The sequence below is a fragment of the Anser cygnoides genome, chromosome 21 (genome assembly GCF_040182565.1).
Source record: "Anser cygnoides isolate HZ-2024a breed goose chromosome 21, Taihu_goose_T2T_genome, whole genome shotgun sequence".
Lineage (NCBI taxonomy): Eukaryota > Metazoa > Chordata > Aves > Anseriformes > Anatidae > Anser > Anser cygnoides.
Window position 1 is genome coordinate 5,983,395 of NC_089893.1, and position 19,446 is coordinate 6,002,840.

Genomic DNA, 19,446 nt, shown 5'->3' on the forward strand with positions numbered 1-19,446 from the left:
AAGCTTAAGCCAAGGCATAACTTAAAACCCCAGCGATGTGACTTAGAAGACAACATAACATCTTTGAGTTAAGATGAAAAATGTAACAGATCCAGTCTCTTAGGTAAGAGAAGGAATTTACAGCCGTTGGCTTTGGAGGCAGACTAAGTCTTGATGGAAAAGAACGACGATCATCAGGTCCCCAGCCTCTGTCCCAAAAAGTGGAAAGATATTTGCCTCTTAATACACTTTTAGTGTTTAAACCAAACGGTTTACTCTGACAATTATTTGGGAATTGTTTGGCACTTGGCAGTCACACTACTGCTATCAATACCTTTTTAACTGTGCCTAATTATAAAGCCTATTGGTTATTTTAGATCCAAATCAACTACTTACATAAGCTCTGTGCCTTAGATTTAATTACTAGATGTTATTCGCATCAGAGACACTGATTCATCTAAAGTAGGTAATTGCCAGATTCCAGTGTATTAAAGAAAGACATTTATCTCATGCCTCGCTGAGCTTCTGCTTACTGGGGCTTTTTTCTTTGCCATTTAACGTGGGCTTTTTTTCTGACACCTTTACAAAGGTGTCATTGTGCAGTTTAGCCCTCAGCACACTGATGAGAGGCCCAGAAATATTATTGTTAAAAAAAAAAATCTAATAAATGTCATTGTTCACTTGAAACTAATACTGGTTGGCTGAGGAGTGGGAGTAAAATTGCATGCAGGCAAGAATGAATGGCAGGTATATTTATAACTAATGAAAAGATGCTGTGAGGAACTAAGTATTCATTCCTGCAGAGGTTATTGACTCAAATGCTGATTCGGAGATGAATAATTTTGTAAGAGCCAGAACTTTGGAAACTAAATTCACAACTGTAAGATTTTGTCTATTCCTGCTTTCAGATTCTTTTCCAAGGGCAGTGACACTGTTTGCTGGAATTGACTTGTTTCCCTTTCAACTCCCACCACAGGCAGAATTTGACCCTGCGAATGAGATGTTGCTTTGCTTGTAAATTAGTCTTTCAAAACTACTGCATAGCCGTATGCAGAAAAATTAAAACACCTTTTAAGAAAGGTAAAGAGTCTGGGAAATGTCTGGGAATGATACTGTTCCCACATGCATCCGTGCATCTTCCTGGTGTCCTATGTCCCTCCTACTTCAAAAACCCTTCTAAAATTAGCAGTGGTTTACATTTTAACATTCAAGAACAGTTTGCTCCAAAGAGGAGCCCTGGATTTGCAGATTAAATTGACTGGGGGAAAAAAAAGGGGGGGGGGGGGTTGCAGGTGTTTTTGAAAGGTCTGATTCAGTCTGTCAGAGATTTAGGTAGCCTGTAGCATATACAGGCTGAAGTCCTGATTTGTTTTCCTTTGGCTTAGTAATTGCTTTTCACATTTTATCAAGTATTTGTCTTTTGATTCTCATTTGCTTAGCAGAACAAGGAAAGAAGGACCAACTTTCCCTGTAGAATTCAATCTGGGAGTGACAAATAGTTTTAACTCTGTAAAAGGTAGTGAGGAAAGAGGATAAAATCTGGAACTGAATCTTTCCTGGTGTGATTTCTTTGACTTTGATTTATACCAGGGATTAATTTGTTTCTCAGCAAATGCTACATACCAAGTCTTGCACACCTGGCTAGCAAAGCCTGTCTGCACACAGCTAGATCCTTTAGCTTTTTCTATGAATATCTGCCCAGGAAGAGGACTTGCTTTTTATGAGAGACTCTCGGAATAACCCTCTAAACCAGCAAATACTCTCAGCTCTAGCCCTGTATGCTTTGCTGTCTGTATTTCCTCCTCTGGCAGTTTGGTCCTTGACCTTTTAGCACCTGCTCATAAGCTTTTCTCCTTTGTAAGTGAACCTGACCTAATTTCAGAACATCTTGCACTGAGGCAGGACCCATGGGAAAAGCCTTAGTTTCTGTATGAGTGTTGAGACTGCTGATCCTGAAGAACATAAGATGAGCAACTGGAATGTGTGAGGAGAATCAAACGTCATAAGGGTACAAGAAAATCCTCTCGGATTATGAAGTTTATGAAGAAATGCTTGTGTGGAGGGGCTCAAATGCAGTTCCCGAGGTGAGTGAATGGACTCCATGGGTAATCCAGATTCCCAGCTCTTGGAGAAAGACTTTCTGATGCTGACTTTGGCAAGCATATCCAGCTTGCTTTAAGCATCCCTAGTTCCGTCCTGACCTGCGGAGCATTGTGAGAAGTGTCGCTGCTCGCTGGCAAGGCGCTCCCCGGCCCTACAAGGCATGTGCCAGCTGTCTGTGGCGCTCAGCGGAGGAAGATCTCAGTGTGGCTTGTAGGGTCTGAAAAGTTTGGCAACCTATAGCTCAATGCTTGAAGTGATCTCTCCGGGATTTGTGCTGCTGTCCAACGGTGGACAGACGTCTTAAGGTTAGAGAGATCTGTCGTGGATGGCTGGAATTACGGGCTCTGCACAAGACAGTAATATTTAGCTAGGGATTAAAGTGGCTGGCAGCGTGTAATGGCAGCTAAGGTCGTTGAACAATTTGAATATTGTGTTGGTAGTATTTTCTATGTCCACACAGCATCTTAGAGGCAAGGAACCGTTTCAGAAGCAGGCTCTTCAAGGCAGCTGTAGCTGAAGCCAGCCTGTTAACGCTGCCTGCAGCTTTCTAGCCACTAGAGAGCAGCAGGGCCCTGCTGGTGCAGGTTCCCCTAGCAGTGGTGCTGTGCTCCTGGCACACCTGGGTTTAAGAGAACCTGTTGTGCTGTGAACATCGAAGGCAGGAGTGGAAACCCGGAGCAAGAGTAAAATGCATGTTGTTTCAGGGATTCGTGACACATCAAGAAACATCAGAGTGAATTAGTGATTTGTTCTGCGTACTCCACTGTTCAGATAGTTAGCAAAACAGACCTGTAATGGGAATTCAATATGCTGTCTTTTTAAATTTAGTTAGATGGCACAAAAAAGCCTTGTTTAGGAGATGAGGGAGAAAGGTAGCCCCCTTAGCAAGTAGCTTGTAATTTTCTGTGTGTTAGGTTTGGCTAATACCTTTTATTTTTTTTGGCTGTTTCCTTCTTCATGTGGATAGTATTCCATGCAATAGCATCACATCCGATTTCTCTTGGCCCTTGGTTTAAGAAGGACTTTGAACATAGATTCATGGCCTTCCATTTTGTAACTCACCCATGACTGAAGATCCCAGTAAGCATGTGGGAGTGGTTATGAAGTTTGGTAGGAGCTGTTAACAAAGAGGCCAGCAGCAAAGAGCATGTAATTAAAGTAGTCATTGTGATGTTTAATTTAAGAATATTTTCCTGTTATTCACCTCTTCTAAGTCTGGATGTGATAGGAGAAAAACCAGCATAAGATGTAAAAATACAACTGGAGTTATTAACTGCGAATTAAAGCTCAGCAAACAGTGCAATCCCCTGCCCAAATTTCCTAAGGAATAAAATGAAGACAGTAGGATTTGCAATATTCTTCATTTTCACCAAAACAAATGTCCTAGCTCATGAGCAGCTGCATTTCAATGCATGCTTTAGCTACGCTCAAGAAAGAAATCAGCTTCTTGCTTTTCTATTCACCACCTTGAAGAGAATCCTTGCTTTGAACTGCAATTGTTCTTGGTGGTGATGGGCCGTGGAATCTTCAGCTCTGTGGGCTCAGATGAACTCAGGTCTCCCGGACTGTATGCTTTGATTGACCTGAAGGTGGCCAAGTGATTTATATACTTTCTTAAATTAAACTTCCACAGTTTTAACACGTCAGTCAGCTATCTTAATCTCAATTTTATCTGCAAGGAAACTGTGACAAAATGTGAGATGACTTTCTCTGAAGGACAAATGAGAGAAATAGGATTGTGTCCCTGGAACCCTGATACCCAATCTCAGCAACAATCCTAACCCATGTATGCCTCATCTCCCTGGCATTCAGGAAGGGAGGAAAAAAAAAGGAAAGCCTTTTCAGACAGTTCAGCTTACCAGAGACTGTTACACTGGTTGGAATCCCGTGAGAACTGCTGAGACAATTTGCAGGGTATAAAATATGATGTGTGCTGCCAACCCTTTCCTCTGTGTTCTCAGATCGAAGATGCTTGCTGGGTAAGCTCTCATTATAGAAACATAGAAATCGTGATTGTTCAATATTACTATAAAAACCCAGACAGCTGAAGAAGTATCACCTGTTTGATCTTGTTGCTGCTTTCATACTGAAAGGCAAATGAAAGAAAACTTTGTTCAGTTTGTGACTGCTGGCATTTGAAGCCCTGGGACAGGTGAAATGGAGCACAGTGCGGGCACTGTTAGTGGAAGCTTCCCCCCAGAGCACTTGGATCTGATCGTGATCGAGTGCCTCTGCTGAGTTGGTGACCTTGCTTTTCCTGAGCGTCTCAAAAAGAGTGTAACTGCATGATAATTTGGAGGGAAGATATGAGAAGCAGATTCTTGGCAACTGGGACATAACCTGGCAGTTACAGGCCGTTTCATTAAAAGATGACCATTGCAGACTGATGATCCTCAGCAGTTGTTAGGAACTAGGTCAGCAAGAGACCCTGTGGCACTTGAAATTCTATGTACGTATACATAAAAATTAGCTTATTTCCAACTTCCAATTAGTAGTGTAACTGTCCTGGTTTTGTCTGGGATGACTGCAGTACTTAGCTGCCTGCCTGGTTAAGCCACCACTGTAACCTACTTGGTTGCAGCAAAGGCATCGCTAACCTGAGCGAAAAATGTAGTAACAGACGCTGCTGGGAAGAGGTAACTGTAGAAGGGAGGCATCTGCTGTCTCTGCACCATCTGTAATGACTGTTTGTAAGATGTATGGAATCTGCTACATTCCTGTAAGTGTGTTCTGCAGGCATTTATCAGCTGTTCCACGCCTGCATATGCATGCTCAGGTAAAACTTATGCCTGAGGGGCATATTCAGAGCATTCTGCTTATGCATGGTAAATGTGGCATGTACTGTGACAGTCACTGCGCGTGGCAGTGCTTTGGAGCTCTGTGTAGAGCTCTTCCGTACTCATTTACTGTAAATAATCTCTACCTCCTGATGCTTCAGATAGCAGTACATCTACTGTCTTATGTGCTCTGTTATGCAAGCAAGAAGCATGTATAAATTTTGTAGGCATACATGTTCATTGCATCAAATGCTTATGGCACGAAATACACAAGTAGAAATGGCTGGATCTGCATTATATGCTACCTGTGATCGTGCTGTGTGTATGTTGGGGGAGAGAAATGGACTTGCTTCTTTTCTGTAAGAGCAAGTGCAGGATTGTAAGGGTGAATGCAAAGTCAGCTGGACATTTTTCAGTTGTGCATGAAGTAGCTCCCAAATAGCTCTGCTCCAACGATCTTGAAGAGAAATGACAGTTCTCCTCAGGCGTTTATGTAATTGAGGAAATGGGCTCTAGCAGCTTTGCTGCTGAAGTTGTGGATAATTGAGATGATGGACAGGAATGGTATTTATAAAGCAATCTCTATATAGTTATTGTAAAATGAGTATACCAGCTGAAGAAAGCTTTTTCTCTCCTGCCATTCAGCGGCTATTGGGAATTCAGGGCAAGTTTTGGTGGCTTCCGTTTGGCCTTGCAGAGAATAAGACTCAAAATTTTTTGTCTCTGCAGGCATTCATTTCCTCAGTATTTTCTAAGGCAAAGTAACGTTCTGCTTCTTGCTCTTCCAGGAGGCAAACACAGACTAGACAGTTGTGCTTTAGGATTGTTTTTAGTTGTCACAAGACAGAGCAGAAATACTTGGGAGAATTCCACCTCCAACCATGCTGCTGGTACAAGTGAAGAGTTGCAGGCAGCACGTCATTTATTCTCTCTGGAATCAGTTTGATTCCTGCATTTCCTATGTCAAAGCCTTGCGAGCGGTCTGTGCTGCAAGCCCCGAGTTTAGGAGTTGCTGCTCGTAGCCAGGCAGAAATCTTTGTTGGAGTCAGGCCATCTAGAAAACACAAAGTGATACTTGCTAAAGCACTTGGGGTTTTCCTTTGAGTCATGACAAAGGCCCAGGTGGAAAGCAGAGCCACGTAACCTCTCCTTACAGGAAGGGCACGCCGTGGACCTTAGTCTGAGATTCAAGTCTGAGCTCTTCTGAATAGGTAAAGCTGTCCTCTTCTGGACTGATTGCTGTTTAAGTAATTGCATAATCCTTGAATCACGAGAAAAATGACTGACCTTGTGAGAGGCTCAGTCACTGGACTGTTGGGTATTCTGTAAGGAAGACATCTTTTGCCTTTGCGTTTTGCTTGAAAGCTTTTTTTAGTTTTGCACAGGTGCAAAATGGAAACAAATACTAAACCCTTGCTGTTTGCATTTTGGCTGCAATTGTTTCTCCTTTTGTCTAGTATCACCTTAGATTTTGAGGTCTGTGGCTGTGGTGCTTGCTCTATCAGGGACTGTTTGTGGGCGTTCCTTCAGGCTTTCATCCAGACACTGTGCTTTTCTCCAGGCTGACTGTTAGTGTCAGAGGGAAGGGGCTATTGTAGGTATTTGTCCAAAAACTGTGAGTGGTAAAAATTCCAACAGCATTGCACTTGAACTTAAGCCCCTTGTCTAATTTCTGGTGCCTAAAACAGAAGGGAAAATTAAGTCCATACTGTAACTGTTTATTTGAAGAATTGCAAAAATCATTTTTTTTTTTTCTCAGAGGTAGGATGTTCATACTGCAACATCCAGGTGAATACATCCAGGTGAATATGTAGCGTAAGCTGCGGAGATCATCATCCTGTGGTGCGCAACGCAATATGCTGCTTAGCTGTGCATGTTTCTGTTCGTCCTGCTTTCAGCTGACAGTTTAACTTCAGTTGCTTGTGTTTGGGTATTGGCTGGGTTGCTGACATGCTGAAAAGCCTGACTGTACTGAGCCCTTGTTAGGCAGTGTGGTTTGCAACTGGGATCTCTGGTGCTGCTCGCGTGTGCTTTAGCAGAGGGAAGCAAGGATTTAATCCAACCTGTACTTGTTCTCTTTGGGGAAAATGAAGTTTAGGTATGTTCTTAGTTTTAATTTTTATTTGTCACATCTTTGTAGGCAATGGTTTCTCTTCCCAAGTGGTATGAGGAGTTTTTAGTACATCTGGGGTCCTTAAGCGGGTGTGCATTTTTTTTTTTTTTTCAGGTCTGGGTTAAATACAGCAAACTTAACCGGCCTGAGCTAGTGAAGCAGGTATTTTAGCTGAATAGGAAAGAATGCGCTGTTCAGAGACCTTTTGTACTCACAGGCTTGTTCTGTGATTAATGGTGTGTGCTGTGAGCCGTGACCTGTTAGAAAAGTACTGTTACAGGTAGAGGAAATCCAAGGAATTTGGACAGAGTCCCCTTGATTCCTTTGTATACAACGTGTGTAGTGCATAATAAAAATGCCAAGCTCCTGTGGAAATTAATTCGAACAAGTCACCCTTTGTTCTGCGAGGGACAAAATTTAATCTATTCTAGATCTGGTCTTCTGGATTTATGAGGAGAAATGGGCTTCCTTTTGTGATGCTCAAGTGGTTTGTCTTGAGCCATGTAGGTAGGCAGTGCAAAATGATAATCCATGTCAGTTTTGGATGGAAAAATTGAGAAAATACAGAAAATACAGGATGGAAAAATTGAGAAAATACAGAAAATTGAGGGAAAGGTCCTGAAACCTTTGCCCTGTTGCCATATTCTGATGAAAGATTATTGCAAAGTCATGACGCTGATTTAATTTGTTTTGCTTGCTGATCTTTGGCTCAACTATCCCCTCTAATTTGGAGGAAATGTATTATCTGAAGAAATCAACTGTGAAAGGGTTGTCCTAATGCTGGAAAAATAGATGCTGTGCAGTTTGAGTCATGATTGGTGCTTGCTGGATTTCAGATGGCAGCTGAAGAATCTGGGGTTTGCTGCTGTGTATGAGGCCAGAATTTGAATGCCTTAAGTTGAGTGATACTGTTAGCGATAATGCAGAGATTAGAGTCTTTCAGTGTTATCACTGACATGGGTATTACTTTTGGGAGGCAAGATACAAATAGACACAGGCTAACCTTTAAGCAGAAAGCCCTGTTGAGCTGAATGCTCTTTCAGCCCCTGCAAGTATTAATAAAATAGCCAGCAAGCAATATGTAAAGTAACAAAACACTTGGGCGAATTCTGTATATTTAATTCTCTTAGGAGAGATTGGATACGACACAACTAAGCCTACTGCAACCCACCTCTGTCCCACGTTGTGATCAATTTCTGACGCCGCCGGTAGAAGCAGGTGGTTGATGCCAGATGATGCAGCTCCAGGCATGGAACCTGGGGATCAGGTTAACCTCCTGTAATGCACTTAGAGCATGCGTGCTCGGTGCGAAGCGCAGCCTGCAAGTACGTGAGTGCCGCCGCTGTAACTGTGGGGCCATGACTTAGCTGAGTCTGAACAGCTGACAGCCGGATTTCATGCTCGGGTTAGGTATGGTAACAGCGGGTGTAAGTGGAATGAGACTAAGCCCTGTTGCAGGGTAAAGGCTAGTAAAATGCGAAATTCCTGGTGGGAAACAATCCAGGCAGCAGTGGCAGTGAAACTGTCCGGACAGGAGTACTTCTACAGCTAGGATCTGGCAACAGCAGCTCTCATGGAAGCAGCCGCCTCGTGCTGTCATTGTGGTTCGCACAGAAATAGTCCTTGATCATGGGCGGTATTTTTCACTCTGTGGGTCAGGTGTTTGAGTGGTCTCTCCTATTACACAGCTTCTGGCTTTTTTTTTTTTTCTCAGAGGACAAGACAGGTGGTCAGCATCCTCTCTCCAAAATAAATATGTCCTGAGAATGTTTGAGCACAAATAAGTGTTGCTTAGTAATCAGTGAGGTACTTGGAATTAAAGGGCTAGTCCCTGTGCGCGGGTACCCGGTCCTAACCCAGCAGATTCCTGTGGCACAGCCCAAGAGAATCATTTGAGTCTGTGCAAATGGTGTGGCGAAGGAGCCCTGTCTTGCTCAAGTGAATTCCAGTCGTGTTCAGCGAGGCTGAGGATGAAGAAATTGTCCTGGCACAGCCATGGCAACAAAAAGCTGACTGGTGAAAGGGCTGGTTCTGTCTTGCCAAAGAAAGCTCCAAATGCTGCTGTTGCCCAGAGCAGTATAGTGCGAGTCTTGTTCAATAATTAATGTTGGTGGGGATTGAGGGTCTGCAGCATACTCTGTGTGATTTCTTACTGAAACAGGCAAAAATGCCAGCTTTTTGCCCCTGCTAATTGCTGAAATAAGTGCAATGAAGCAGCAAAATCTTGCACAGTGGATAAAATATTTCACAGGAAATCAAACACAATATATGGAACAAAACTTCTTTGATAGCCTCCGAAGGGCTACTGCTCTGGTGGTTGCAATACGTTAACAAGGGTGGGAGTTCCTTTTGTGGACGGGGAGGAGATTTAAGGGAAAGAACTTCTGTTCCTACCACCTTTTCCTTCTGCGAAAGTGAAGCAGAAGCAGAAAAGTCCCTTCCCACAGTTACACGTAGTCTTGGTTAAGATTTAGGAATGATATTGTGTGGTTTTCCGTCCCGGTTGCCTGAGGAGGAGGAAGCTGAAAGTGAGTTCTGTGTGTTGACAGGGGCTGTGGGTTGATGGGGGCAGTGAGGGTACAGGTGGCTTCAGCATGTGAGGTGACACCAGGTGGCTCAAGGACTCAGGTCCAGGTTTCACCTCTTCTTCCTCTTCTGTAACATGGAATCAGCTCATGAGAGGAAAGGGGGATGCAACACTCCTTATGCAGGTCTTCAAAAAATAAACTGTGGCTTTGTCTATTCTGTAGATGTTTGTCTTTCAGAATTAACTGTTTTCTTTGACTTTTTTTTTTTTATTTAAGTGGGTATTTGTGGAAGGTGTTCCGATTGTGTGTGCCAGGTGTATAGATACCAAGGTGACAGGCGCTCCAGAAAATGAAGTTTTGCTCAAGCTGTTAACTTACAGGAGAAGCAGAGCAAAATGGCAATAGTAAAATAAGATCTAGCATTTGGGGATTAAAAAATAAAATTAAATAAAATTGAACCACTTCCCCCTTGTTCTTGCTATAAATCTTCCTTTTTTTTTTTTTGATATGTTCAGTTATATAGGTCCTAGATTCCACAGTTTCTGATGCTCAAAGTTCTTGTGAGGTTTATTTTCAAACAAAACTTTGAGGGAACCCATGCAAAACAAAATATTTTGGTTTGGGTCAACAAATATTTTCTAACCTGAAACTAGTATTTTTAAAGGTTCAGGCTGTTGAACAATGAAAACCAAAGCATTGCCAGATTGAATCAGATGTTTTTATCTGACAGCACACTTAAATTCACGCAGCTGGATTCTAGGCACTCTCTTAAAGAATTTGTGTCACTTCTACCTGAAAATATACCTTAATGCAGTTTCATCCAGGAGCTGCTGAAAAACATAGAGGATCTTGATGGAGAATCACTCTCACACTCACATCCTTTCTGTTTTGGTTTCGTCACCAGAATTTTGCAAGGCTGGTCGGAAACTGCTGTTCCTCCCAGTGCATGACCCTCGGTAGAGCCTCCTTAGCATGTGCAGTGCCTGGGAATCTTCCGTGTAGCATGTGTATTCATCCCAGTCTAAAATCTGTCCTGCACGTTTAACTGTCTTTGTGGTGTCTTTGTTGGTTCCTGGACCTGAGGCCATTCATCACCCCCTCTGTCATTTTGGAAGCAGCGCTGCCCTCCAAGAACTCCCTTTTGTCAGCTTTCGCTCCCGTGAGCCTGAGCTCCAGCACCAGCCGGCTCCCAGCTCTGCTGCCATCCGCTGCCACTGCCTGGGGAGCTTTTCCTCAAGCCCTCTCCTTCTCTGCCCGTTCTGTGAGCAAACAGTGGGACAAAAAGTCCCTAGCCTTGCCAGAAGGCTGGAAGTCCAAGTTCGCTTGTTCCCTCCCCACGCAGGGGGGCTGTCCAAGCAGGAAGGTGGGATGAGGGGAAAGCCTGTCCAATTGGCTCCTACAGAAGTTATTTTCCCTTCTTACCCTTGTCATTCGGTTGATTTGCGGCAGCGGCATATTCAGTAATATAAACCCTGTCCCTTGGGATTAAGAGTGCAGTTACACTTGGAGCAGCTGCCTGCACATGTCTTATCCGCTACAGAAAAAGAACATGCTGCTGCTCCTCCTCTTTCCTGATTTTATCAGTATCGTTTCTTCCCTCCTCCTTTGTCTCTCTCTGACCTCCTCACAGCTCCACGCCGCTCCATACTTGCTTCGTCTCTTGAGAAGACCACAGCTGAGTTTCCCAGCCCAGGAGGTTTTTTTCTGAACCAACATTAGGCAAAGAGGACAGAAAGCAAAGGAAAAAAAAAAAAAGGCAAAACAAACAAACGTGAAAGTGAGCCAAGCTGTTGCAAGCAACCCTTGTCTTGGTGCTTGCTAAACCTACTGCTTTGAGAGACGGGGCAGGGGAGGGACCTTGTTTTCCAGAGAGGGGAAGGACAAAAGAAACTTGAAACTGGCTTCCCTTGTGGCATGTCTGTCCTGAGCACCCCTGCCTGTTAAATGAAAGCACCTGAGCACCAGGAGGCTTCCTGCGTGAGAGGGAGGGCAAGAGCTGGACTGCGGGAGGGAGGGGAAGGGCGAGCTCTGGTTTTTGCGGTGTGGTTTACACAGAGATCAGAGCTAGCGTGCCTGGGGGTGGGAGCGGGAGGAGAAAGGGCATCTGATGCCAGCCGCCAACATGACAGAAACCCTGCAGCTCCCTGCACTGCAAGTCCCAGAGCAGCAGGTGGTGGAGGGCGGCCGTGCCTGGTCCAGTTCGTCCACCCCCACCCTGCGCAGGAAGCGCTTCAAGATGAGGCGGATGAAGAATGTGCAGGAGCAGAGCCTGGAGGCCGGCAGGTACCAGGATTCTCCTTCCTCCAGCAAGGAATACCTGCAGCTCCCCTCCATTGAGATCACCCCGTCCAGTGACGAGGACACCCCCTGGTCCAACTGCTCCACACCCAGTGCCTCCCCGCGGCGCAAGCGCTTCCTCCTCCGGAGGTGGCTGCGTGTGAGAGAGAAGAAGGAGTACAGTGAGAGCAGGTATGTTTTTGGCCACTCTCCCTTCCCTGCTTCCAAAAGAGCCTGTCCCCAGCGGTTAGGGCCTGTTGTTCCCCCTCAGGTTTTGGTGGGATTCTCTCAGGAGCTTTGTCCTCACCTAGTGGCTGGAATGGGTCATGTAGTTGTTGGACTTCACGATGCCAGACCAAATGGCCCAATCCTTGTGCCCAGACAGTGGGCATGATAAAAACAGCAGCGCTAGGATCTGGCCCTGTTTTAGTGGTCCTCCACATCCCTTTTAAAGGCAGCGCAGATCCAGCGGAAAGGACTCGGGTGTGAGTGAGGGAGACCGTCCTTAAAGAATGGGTGGCGAGGCTAACATTGAGGCGTCCTGCAGAGACCCTTGGGAGAGAGTGTGGCGACACCTCTGGGGGGATTACCGGGACAGGGAGTGAAGATGCCAAGCCTTGGTCAGTGTTTATTTTTGCGGTGTTGATATTTATCCCCTGAGCCTTTCTCTGAAGTCCTGCACTCACTTGCTGAAGTTAGGGCAATGAGGAGGAGATGGAGACATGGCAGCCTTGTGGTTGTTATGTGGGTCTGCATATCAGGATGTCTGGGTTCAATTCTTGGCTGCTTTCCAGACTTGAAAGTCACTCTGTCTTTTGGCTCAAAAGCAGAGGACGAATAATTCTAAGACCTCCAAGAGCCTGTCAACACAGCAAAATTAATGCCCAGTGAGTTACTGTGTCACCATTTGAAGAAAAAGATGTGTGTTATCTAACACTGTGCAGGTGCAATTGGTGTCTACATCATAATGTAGTTTACTCCACTTTTAGCGTCAGAGTGGAACAATATACGTCTCGTGAAGGGCCTAAAAACTACAAGACACATTTTTCCATGAGAAATTAGTGCATTATAAGTCTTTACACTAGCTTAGTGCTGACTAATTTTTTTTTTGTTGCACCGTTGTGTGGGTTTATTCCTGAATGTATGTATCACGCTTGTGTTTAAAAAAAAAAAAAAAAGACAGACATGAAGTTTCTTATGGCTTCTGCTCCCAGCTGTCTCATTGACACTGTTAACCTAGTATTTACAGGACAGAGCTTTCTTCTGTTATGCCCTTTGAGTATGTGGTAACTTGTCACAAGAGTTCCCTCTTGCAAGGTCAATCCGTCATTTTATTAAGGTTCGGGGAAGCTTCAGCAATAAATGCATGCCGCCAAGGACTTTGAGCCCTTTCTCAAAGTTAGCACTGAAAAACATTTCTTGGTTGAGGAATACGACTGGCTTTCGCTTAACTGTGGTGATGTCATGATTCAGGCAATAGCATTGGAAACTTGCAAAGGATAACGCATAGGGCACATGCTGAAGTGCCAGAATAACAATTAAGTTCTGAATTTCAACAGAGCAGCTTTTACAGCTGAAGAATTTTCATTTGGGTTTATCATTAGTGAAAGTGTGAGAGGGCAAGACAGATTTCTTTGTAAATGTGTAAAAAAACAACAAACATAAACAAAACCAAACCTATGCCACCACCACTTTGTATCTTTATGTGCACATGATATTCCTATGGCTGTGCTGACAGCTGTCTCCTTATTAATCTTTCTAAAGACGTTTCTGCCTTAACCTTGGTTATGTTTTTGAAGTGGTGATTGGAAAAAAGCTGAAGCAGTTGATGGATTAGGTGGCATTAGCATACCAAAGCCAGCATGGCACCTCCTTTCTTCATAAGTAGCAGGCTCCAAATTGTCCCCTTTGCAACGGAAAACATATGATGTTGGAATTTTTCCCTTCCCAGTCCAGAGGGGAAAAAACATAGATTGCTGGTCAGTGTGTGCTGAGTGTCTGGGCTCAGAGGCAGAGATCATCACTGGGCTTCCAAAAGCTCAGCAGGCATAGAAATGACACAGAACGCGCAGTCTCTGTGGAGAGCTTGTCACGGGAAGAGCGATGAACCCTAAAGGGATTTTGTGGCATTAATCTGAAAGAGATGTAGCAGCTAGTGCTGCGAGGTAAACCGTGCTGCACCCTAAGGCTGTTTGCTGCATGTGAAACACTGCTCTAAAATCGCAGGGCAGGGGGCTGGCTTTCTGGGAAGCAGACTGATGCTGCCCATCTAATTTCCCCTCCTGAGGACTTGGTCATCTAGAGCACCAGCTCTTTCGTGATGCTGTTTTATTGTGATGCTGTTCTTAATAGATGACACTTGTCACTCACTGTGCTATTCATTTAAGGGAAACAGACCTGTACGGCTCCTGTGCAGCGGAGGCTGAAGCATTTTGTCTAGTGGTTCCTCCACCAAGCCCTGCACGGTAACGATGTTTGAGCTGTCCAGCTGATTAATTGCAAGTGCCCTAACTGTGATTCCCAGTGTGGTCAGTGTGCTGTGCATCTTCTGGTAGCAGAGACACGCTGCTAAGTACCTGACTTCCCAAGCTTGTGTTCCCGAGTTTCACCTGGTAAAGTGTGCAGCCATCAGCATGTTTTTCCCATTGGAAAAAATGAATGCTGTTTGCTTCTGATTGCTCCCTCTTCCTAATTGAATTGTTGTGAAGCACTTTTTTTTTTTTTTTGAGCCTAATAACCTTAACCCTGTCATGGGGCCAGCTTATCCGCCTGTTTGGCAGGGTTTTCCCAGGAGAGCTGGTAGCTGAGAGCAAGCTGTGCACCAGCTGATTCATTCCAGTGATGCATGTGCTGCTCACGCCCCTGAGCAAGAGCAATAGCTCTGTGACCATTAGCATACAGTAAGCATCCAAGTGAATAAACAAATGTTTTTAGGACTTAGAGGCTGTCCGTAATGCTCCAGGTCTGATGAAAGCCGGCTGTTTTTTTTTATCTGGAAACTCTAGCCTATAAAATGTTTTATAACACTGGTTAGTTTTTAATAACCTGGATAATTGTAATGGTTGTTTGCCTACTGGTTCTCTGCAAGCTGTTAGGTGGTTGGTAGTGAGAGCAAAGGAGTATTTCTTTTCATTAAACAGAAGAGGGGGCATGTAAGAGCCTAGCTTGCCTACAACACTGAGCTCTCTTCAAGATGAGGCAGGAGGAAGAAGCCATTTTTCTGATAGATGGTTTTTCCTGTAACTTGTGCTTCCACAAAAGCATGATGATCCAGACTCCGTTTGCTCTGGGGGACTCGCATGGTCATTCAGTAACTTGAATTATTTCAGAAGGGATATAGACAGCTTCGTAGCTATGCTCTTTGTCCGTTGTTTACTACCCAGTTAATAACAGAAGTTACTTACCTGCATACGGCTTTGTAAAGTATGAATCCTGCACACAAGGGCACAGAACTTGATTGAGGCAGTGCAAGGCTGTCCTCACAGACTGCATCTGGTAGCTTTTTGCTATGCATGCATTATTATGAACGTGCATTATTGATGTGGGGGATGTGTCTATCTGCTTTAACTGATTTATTTACTTAAAGCCACCCTTTCTAGTAATGTCCAGAACTACACGTGATTCTTAATGTGTGTAATGCAAGAACTGTTGAGAGAGTAGATGACTTGAGCTCGAAGCACTGTTCTCCTTTTTGGTTTAAAGCTGGTATTGAAATGAAATCCTGTCCGTCCTCTCCCTGGCAGAAGCTGAGAGTAAATAGGTGCCCCCGCACTGCTGTGGCCTGACTTCAACTGTTCTGTGAGTGCTCCCCACCAGCACATGTGTAATAGTCGAGGTGCAGTAAATCGCTTGCTCTTGAACAGTTTGCCGTGAGATATTCATGCTGGGCACAGGTTGTGCTGGTGGTAATCTGAATGTGTTCCATTCCTGTGGGGAAAAAATAAGCCAGAAAGCAGAAGATGGAAGAGGTTTCAAAATCACACTTTGCCTGTCATTATTCCTTGCTGGATTTTCTCTCTTGACATGTCCTGGAAGTTGTGCCTTGATGTCTGTAGTCCCTTCCCAGAGCTCCCCAAGATATTTTTTTTTCCTCCTGTTAGCACTTGTCCAAAAAGCCAAACTCTTGTCAGTTACAACATCCAGAATAGCTTATTAAATATGAAATGTTGGTGCTCCAAATAACATTAAAAGTATTGTGGATTTTGTTGGATCAGTATGGAGTTGATTGTTCTGCAGCTCTTGACACTTCTGAAGATGGATGTATTTGGTTTGGTCTTCCGCTGCAGTTAAGTCCTAAATGACAGGTTCAGCTAAAGGGAAAGGACTTGCCCAAGTCCTAAAATGACTCTAGCATCTTTAACTCAAGCTGTTAAAAATGAAGTATGTTATTAAAAGCATTTCATCTGATCTGACGAAAGGGTATGTGATGAGGTGACAGAGGTCTCTTGAATTGCCAGGCACAAAACCATAGAGGTTTTACAGGAGAAATTTTCACAGCTTATCTGATAGTAGGAACCAGATGCCATGCTGGGTGTTTTTTTCATACTGGTCAGCAACGTGCTTTGTGTGGCTGTTACCGTTCACGTTCTCCGGCAGAAAGAGGTAAAATTTCCATTTTTTTTCCTTAAGGAAGAACATTCCTATGCAAAGTCTCTTGGTCAGCTTAGTGAGACACATCAGGTGAGAGGGAACTGCTGATTTGTTGGAACCCATGCCAAAAATATTATAAAGATATCTTAAATATTCTGATTTTTAATAAAAAACAGTCTTTAATTTCAAGTAGTTCATAATGCTTTTGCTTTGCTTACCAAAATTACAATTTAGTCTGGTCTGGAAAAGAATGTTAATCTTTTTCCTTCCACACGCAGGTAAAATACTGTGGAGCTTTCTAGAGGGAAAAACCTCTCATGAATGCTTGAGATAGTGCTGTTTCTTCCCCCTCCTCTAAATAACTGCTAAAGGTGAAAGATAAATATCAAAAGCTACAAGAGTTATGGCTGTAGAGCTTCTCACATCTTGGAAGGGCTGTGGAAATGCAAATAGTGCTTGTGTTCTCACTTTTGGGAAGGCTGCTGGCTGGAGGTGGCATCGGTGACAGCATTTACTGACTCGGAAGAAGGACTTGAGGATGGGAAACTGTTCGAGCCCTGTGCTGCTTGTGACTGAGAGGAAGACCAGGGTGGCTTGGTGGCCTGAGGTTTTGTTCTTTCCATGCCATGTAATTGCTGAGAACCTGCAAAAACGAGTACTTCTGCCAATGGTTTTTCTCAGGTTGCCTGGTTTTTAGAAACTTCCACGTTTCAGTTTTAGGCCCAAGAGGAAGCGGGGCTCCTGCCTGAAACACCAGGCTGCGGCAGGGAGCGCTGTGCGTGCTGCTCGGGGCTGCCAGCCTGCGTTGGCTTTATCGCTTCTGTCAAAATTCACGTTGAGTTCACACCGGTGTGAGGAACTGGCAGTTCCGCAGGATGTCTGCAGTAGAAGAGGTCAATGGGTTGCATGTTTCATGGTCGGCTTGTAGGTGGAGTTGGTGAATTGAGGTTTTTGGGAGGATGCAGGTCAGACGTGGTGTTCTGCAGTGTAGAGTCCTGCTGGCAGAAACTACTTCTCACAATACTGTGTCTAAATTTTTGGAATAAATCTTTCCATGGTTATCGCTTACACTACATTAAAAAAAAAAAATCAAACAAAAAAACTTGATTTCTGGAGAAAATAGAAGCAATGTGAATAATGTGCAAACACCCTGAGGATTGAATTTGAGACTTGAATACGTAGATGGCATTTAGCTGGTATCCATGCTCCCTTGCATCTTCAAAGCAAAACCAGGAAAAGTTTTCTGCGTAGGCCTGTATAATAAACAACCCACCTTCTCCACTGTTGGTAGCCTTGGAAAATCCGTAAGCACAAACCTCCACTGATGTGGTATCTTTTTGAATCTGAAATGTGACAGTACATGAATGATGGCTTAGCAGGGACTTAGTTATTAATGTAATCTTTCTCCTTTTTGAAGCTGCAAGTTCAAATAAGGCCTCATTTGTGCTTCCAGTGAACTGATTTTTTGGAACTGCAGCATGCGTCTCTTATGTAGAGTACCGAGGTGCTGTTTGCAGAGGATATGGTTTTATTTGATAACGTGTGCCAAGTGCCTGTGACTCTTACCAGCACTATTTTGTTGGCTGAGTTTTGCTGCCTTTGTGCAGCTGCTTGTATTTTTTAAATATTTATCTTTCGGTATTTGTGTGGTTTAGGGTGACCATTCACACAAGAGCATCAAAACTGACTCATTTGCAAACAGCCCGGAACTTAAATGCTGTTGATCCTACCCAGTCAGCAAATATTTCTGGGACCATCTGAACATCATGTCGTACGCAGCCCTGTGCTTGCCAGGATTTACCTGTCCTTTGTGTTCACTACCACAGTTCTCCGCTGGACTGCCAGGAGGGAAGGGAGCCCTGCTCCAGGTTCAGTCTGACTCCAACTGAGTGTGACTTCAAAGAGCGCCAATTAGTACTAATTGTGTTGGTCTGTGTGATAGATGCAACTGTTTGGTAGGGATTTGGCCGAGGCAGCTCGCTTATTCTCTTGCTCACTATGAATGGGTTTAGCCCGTAAACATTGCTCGCCCTGCTTTATGAAACTGAGTTAACAGAACACCAAGGTCTCAAGGAGGAAGCGCCCCTTTGGTTTTTGGACATGCTGGTAATATTACACACGCTCCAGCTTGTGTAGGCTCTGTTTAGCTTTTTTAAAAGCCCTTAAAAATTCACCTTACAGCTCTGCCATTCATTCATGAGCTCGGCTATAAATTTTCCTCTCACCTCTGCATCTCCATTTCAACTAAAGTTCATATAATTGAGGTGTTTACCACCTATGTATGTGTATATATATATATATATGTATATATATGAAGAAACTCCTAAGTCCTTAAGTGGAGCCGGGTTGCACAAACCAAATGGGTGCTGGGATCCTTAGAGGTGTTGTGGTGCCATCTGCCACCTGCCTCCCACGGGGCTTGGTATCAGTGCAATGATTACAGTTCACTGAACACGAGTCTCATCTTTAATAAAGGCCGGTGTTAGCTTGCTACCTTCAGTGACAAGCATATGTTACCCCTGACAACTCGGCACTCGTATGCAGAGAGCAGGAGCTTGCAGCAGCTATGGGAAAGCTCCGTCGGTGCAGGTGCTCTGACTTTAATTCACAGGCTGAAAGCTTTAAGGCTATCGAAGGACAGCCCTTCTTGATGAGCGAGGCTGTCTGTTACCTGTTGGAATAACAGATGGTGATTTCCTAGCTTGGCAATTTCCTCTTCATCACCCTTGCTCCCTTCTCTGTCCCCTCCACCTCACAGTTTCCTGGTGCTTGTAACGGCCCCGTTGCTGCTGCAGCCATAGAAACCCGGGGCTGCTGATGGCAGGGATTTAATTTGCTGAGGGCACTGAGGTGCTGCTGGGCAGCTGGGTCTGGGAGATCTTTCTGCTGCCTCATGAGAAATAGGAGGGGGCTACGTGCTGGGAAGGATGGGCAGAGCAGGAGGGTGAAGTGGAAGGTAAAATCGTTCTGTCTTTGACGAGCTTCTCCAGCCCTGAGGGGGGAAAGTTGGAGGAAACTTTTCTTCTGGCACACCTGAGGCTTGCAGTTTAGGATTATCTGGTAGTAGTATCCTATGTTT

At 44.4% G+C, this 19,446-nt stretch overlaps 1 protein-coding gene and 1 long non-coding RNA gene across 14 annotated transcripts in view; one reads left to right on the forward strand and one right to left on the reverse strand.

The window, feature by feature from the left end:
• Window positions 1-19,446, forward strand: part of GRAMD1B (GRAM domain containing 1B) — a 135,153-nt gene that overhangs the window by 24,697 nt on the left and 91,010 nt on the right. For 6 of the 13 annotated variants that reach the window (XM_066981318.1, XM_066981321.1, XM_066981316.1 and 3 more), the window contains exons 1-2: window positions 11,197-11,969; window positions 14,165-14,242. The exons of 2 other annotated variants lie outside the window; for them this stretch is intronic. In XM_066981318.1, coding sequence (XP_066837419.1) covers window positions 11,608-11,969; window positions 14,165-14,242 — 440 coding nt within the window. In that variant the 5' untranslated portion in view covers window positions 11,197-11,607. Of the gene's footprint in view, window positions 1-4,038; window positions 4,062-10,867; window positions 11,970-14,164; window positions 14,243-19,446 lie in introns of those variants that run through there. 5 more of the 13 variants (XM_048063549.2, XM_013188586.3, XM_066981315.1 and 2 more) reach the window with 4 other exon arrangements.
• LOC125182756 (uncharacterized) lies at window positions 3,236-8,266 on the reverse strand. The gene is made up of 2 exons (XR_007163264.2): window positions 8,144-8,266; window positions 3,236-6,538 (listed from the first exon to the last, which is right to left on the reverse strand). It is a non-coding gene; the product is annotated as an uncharacterized lncRNA (long non-coding RNA).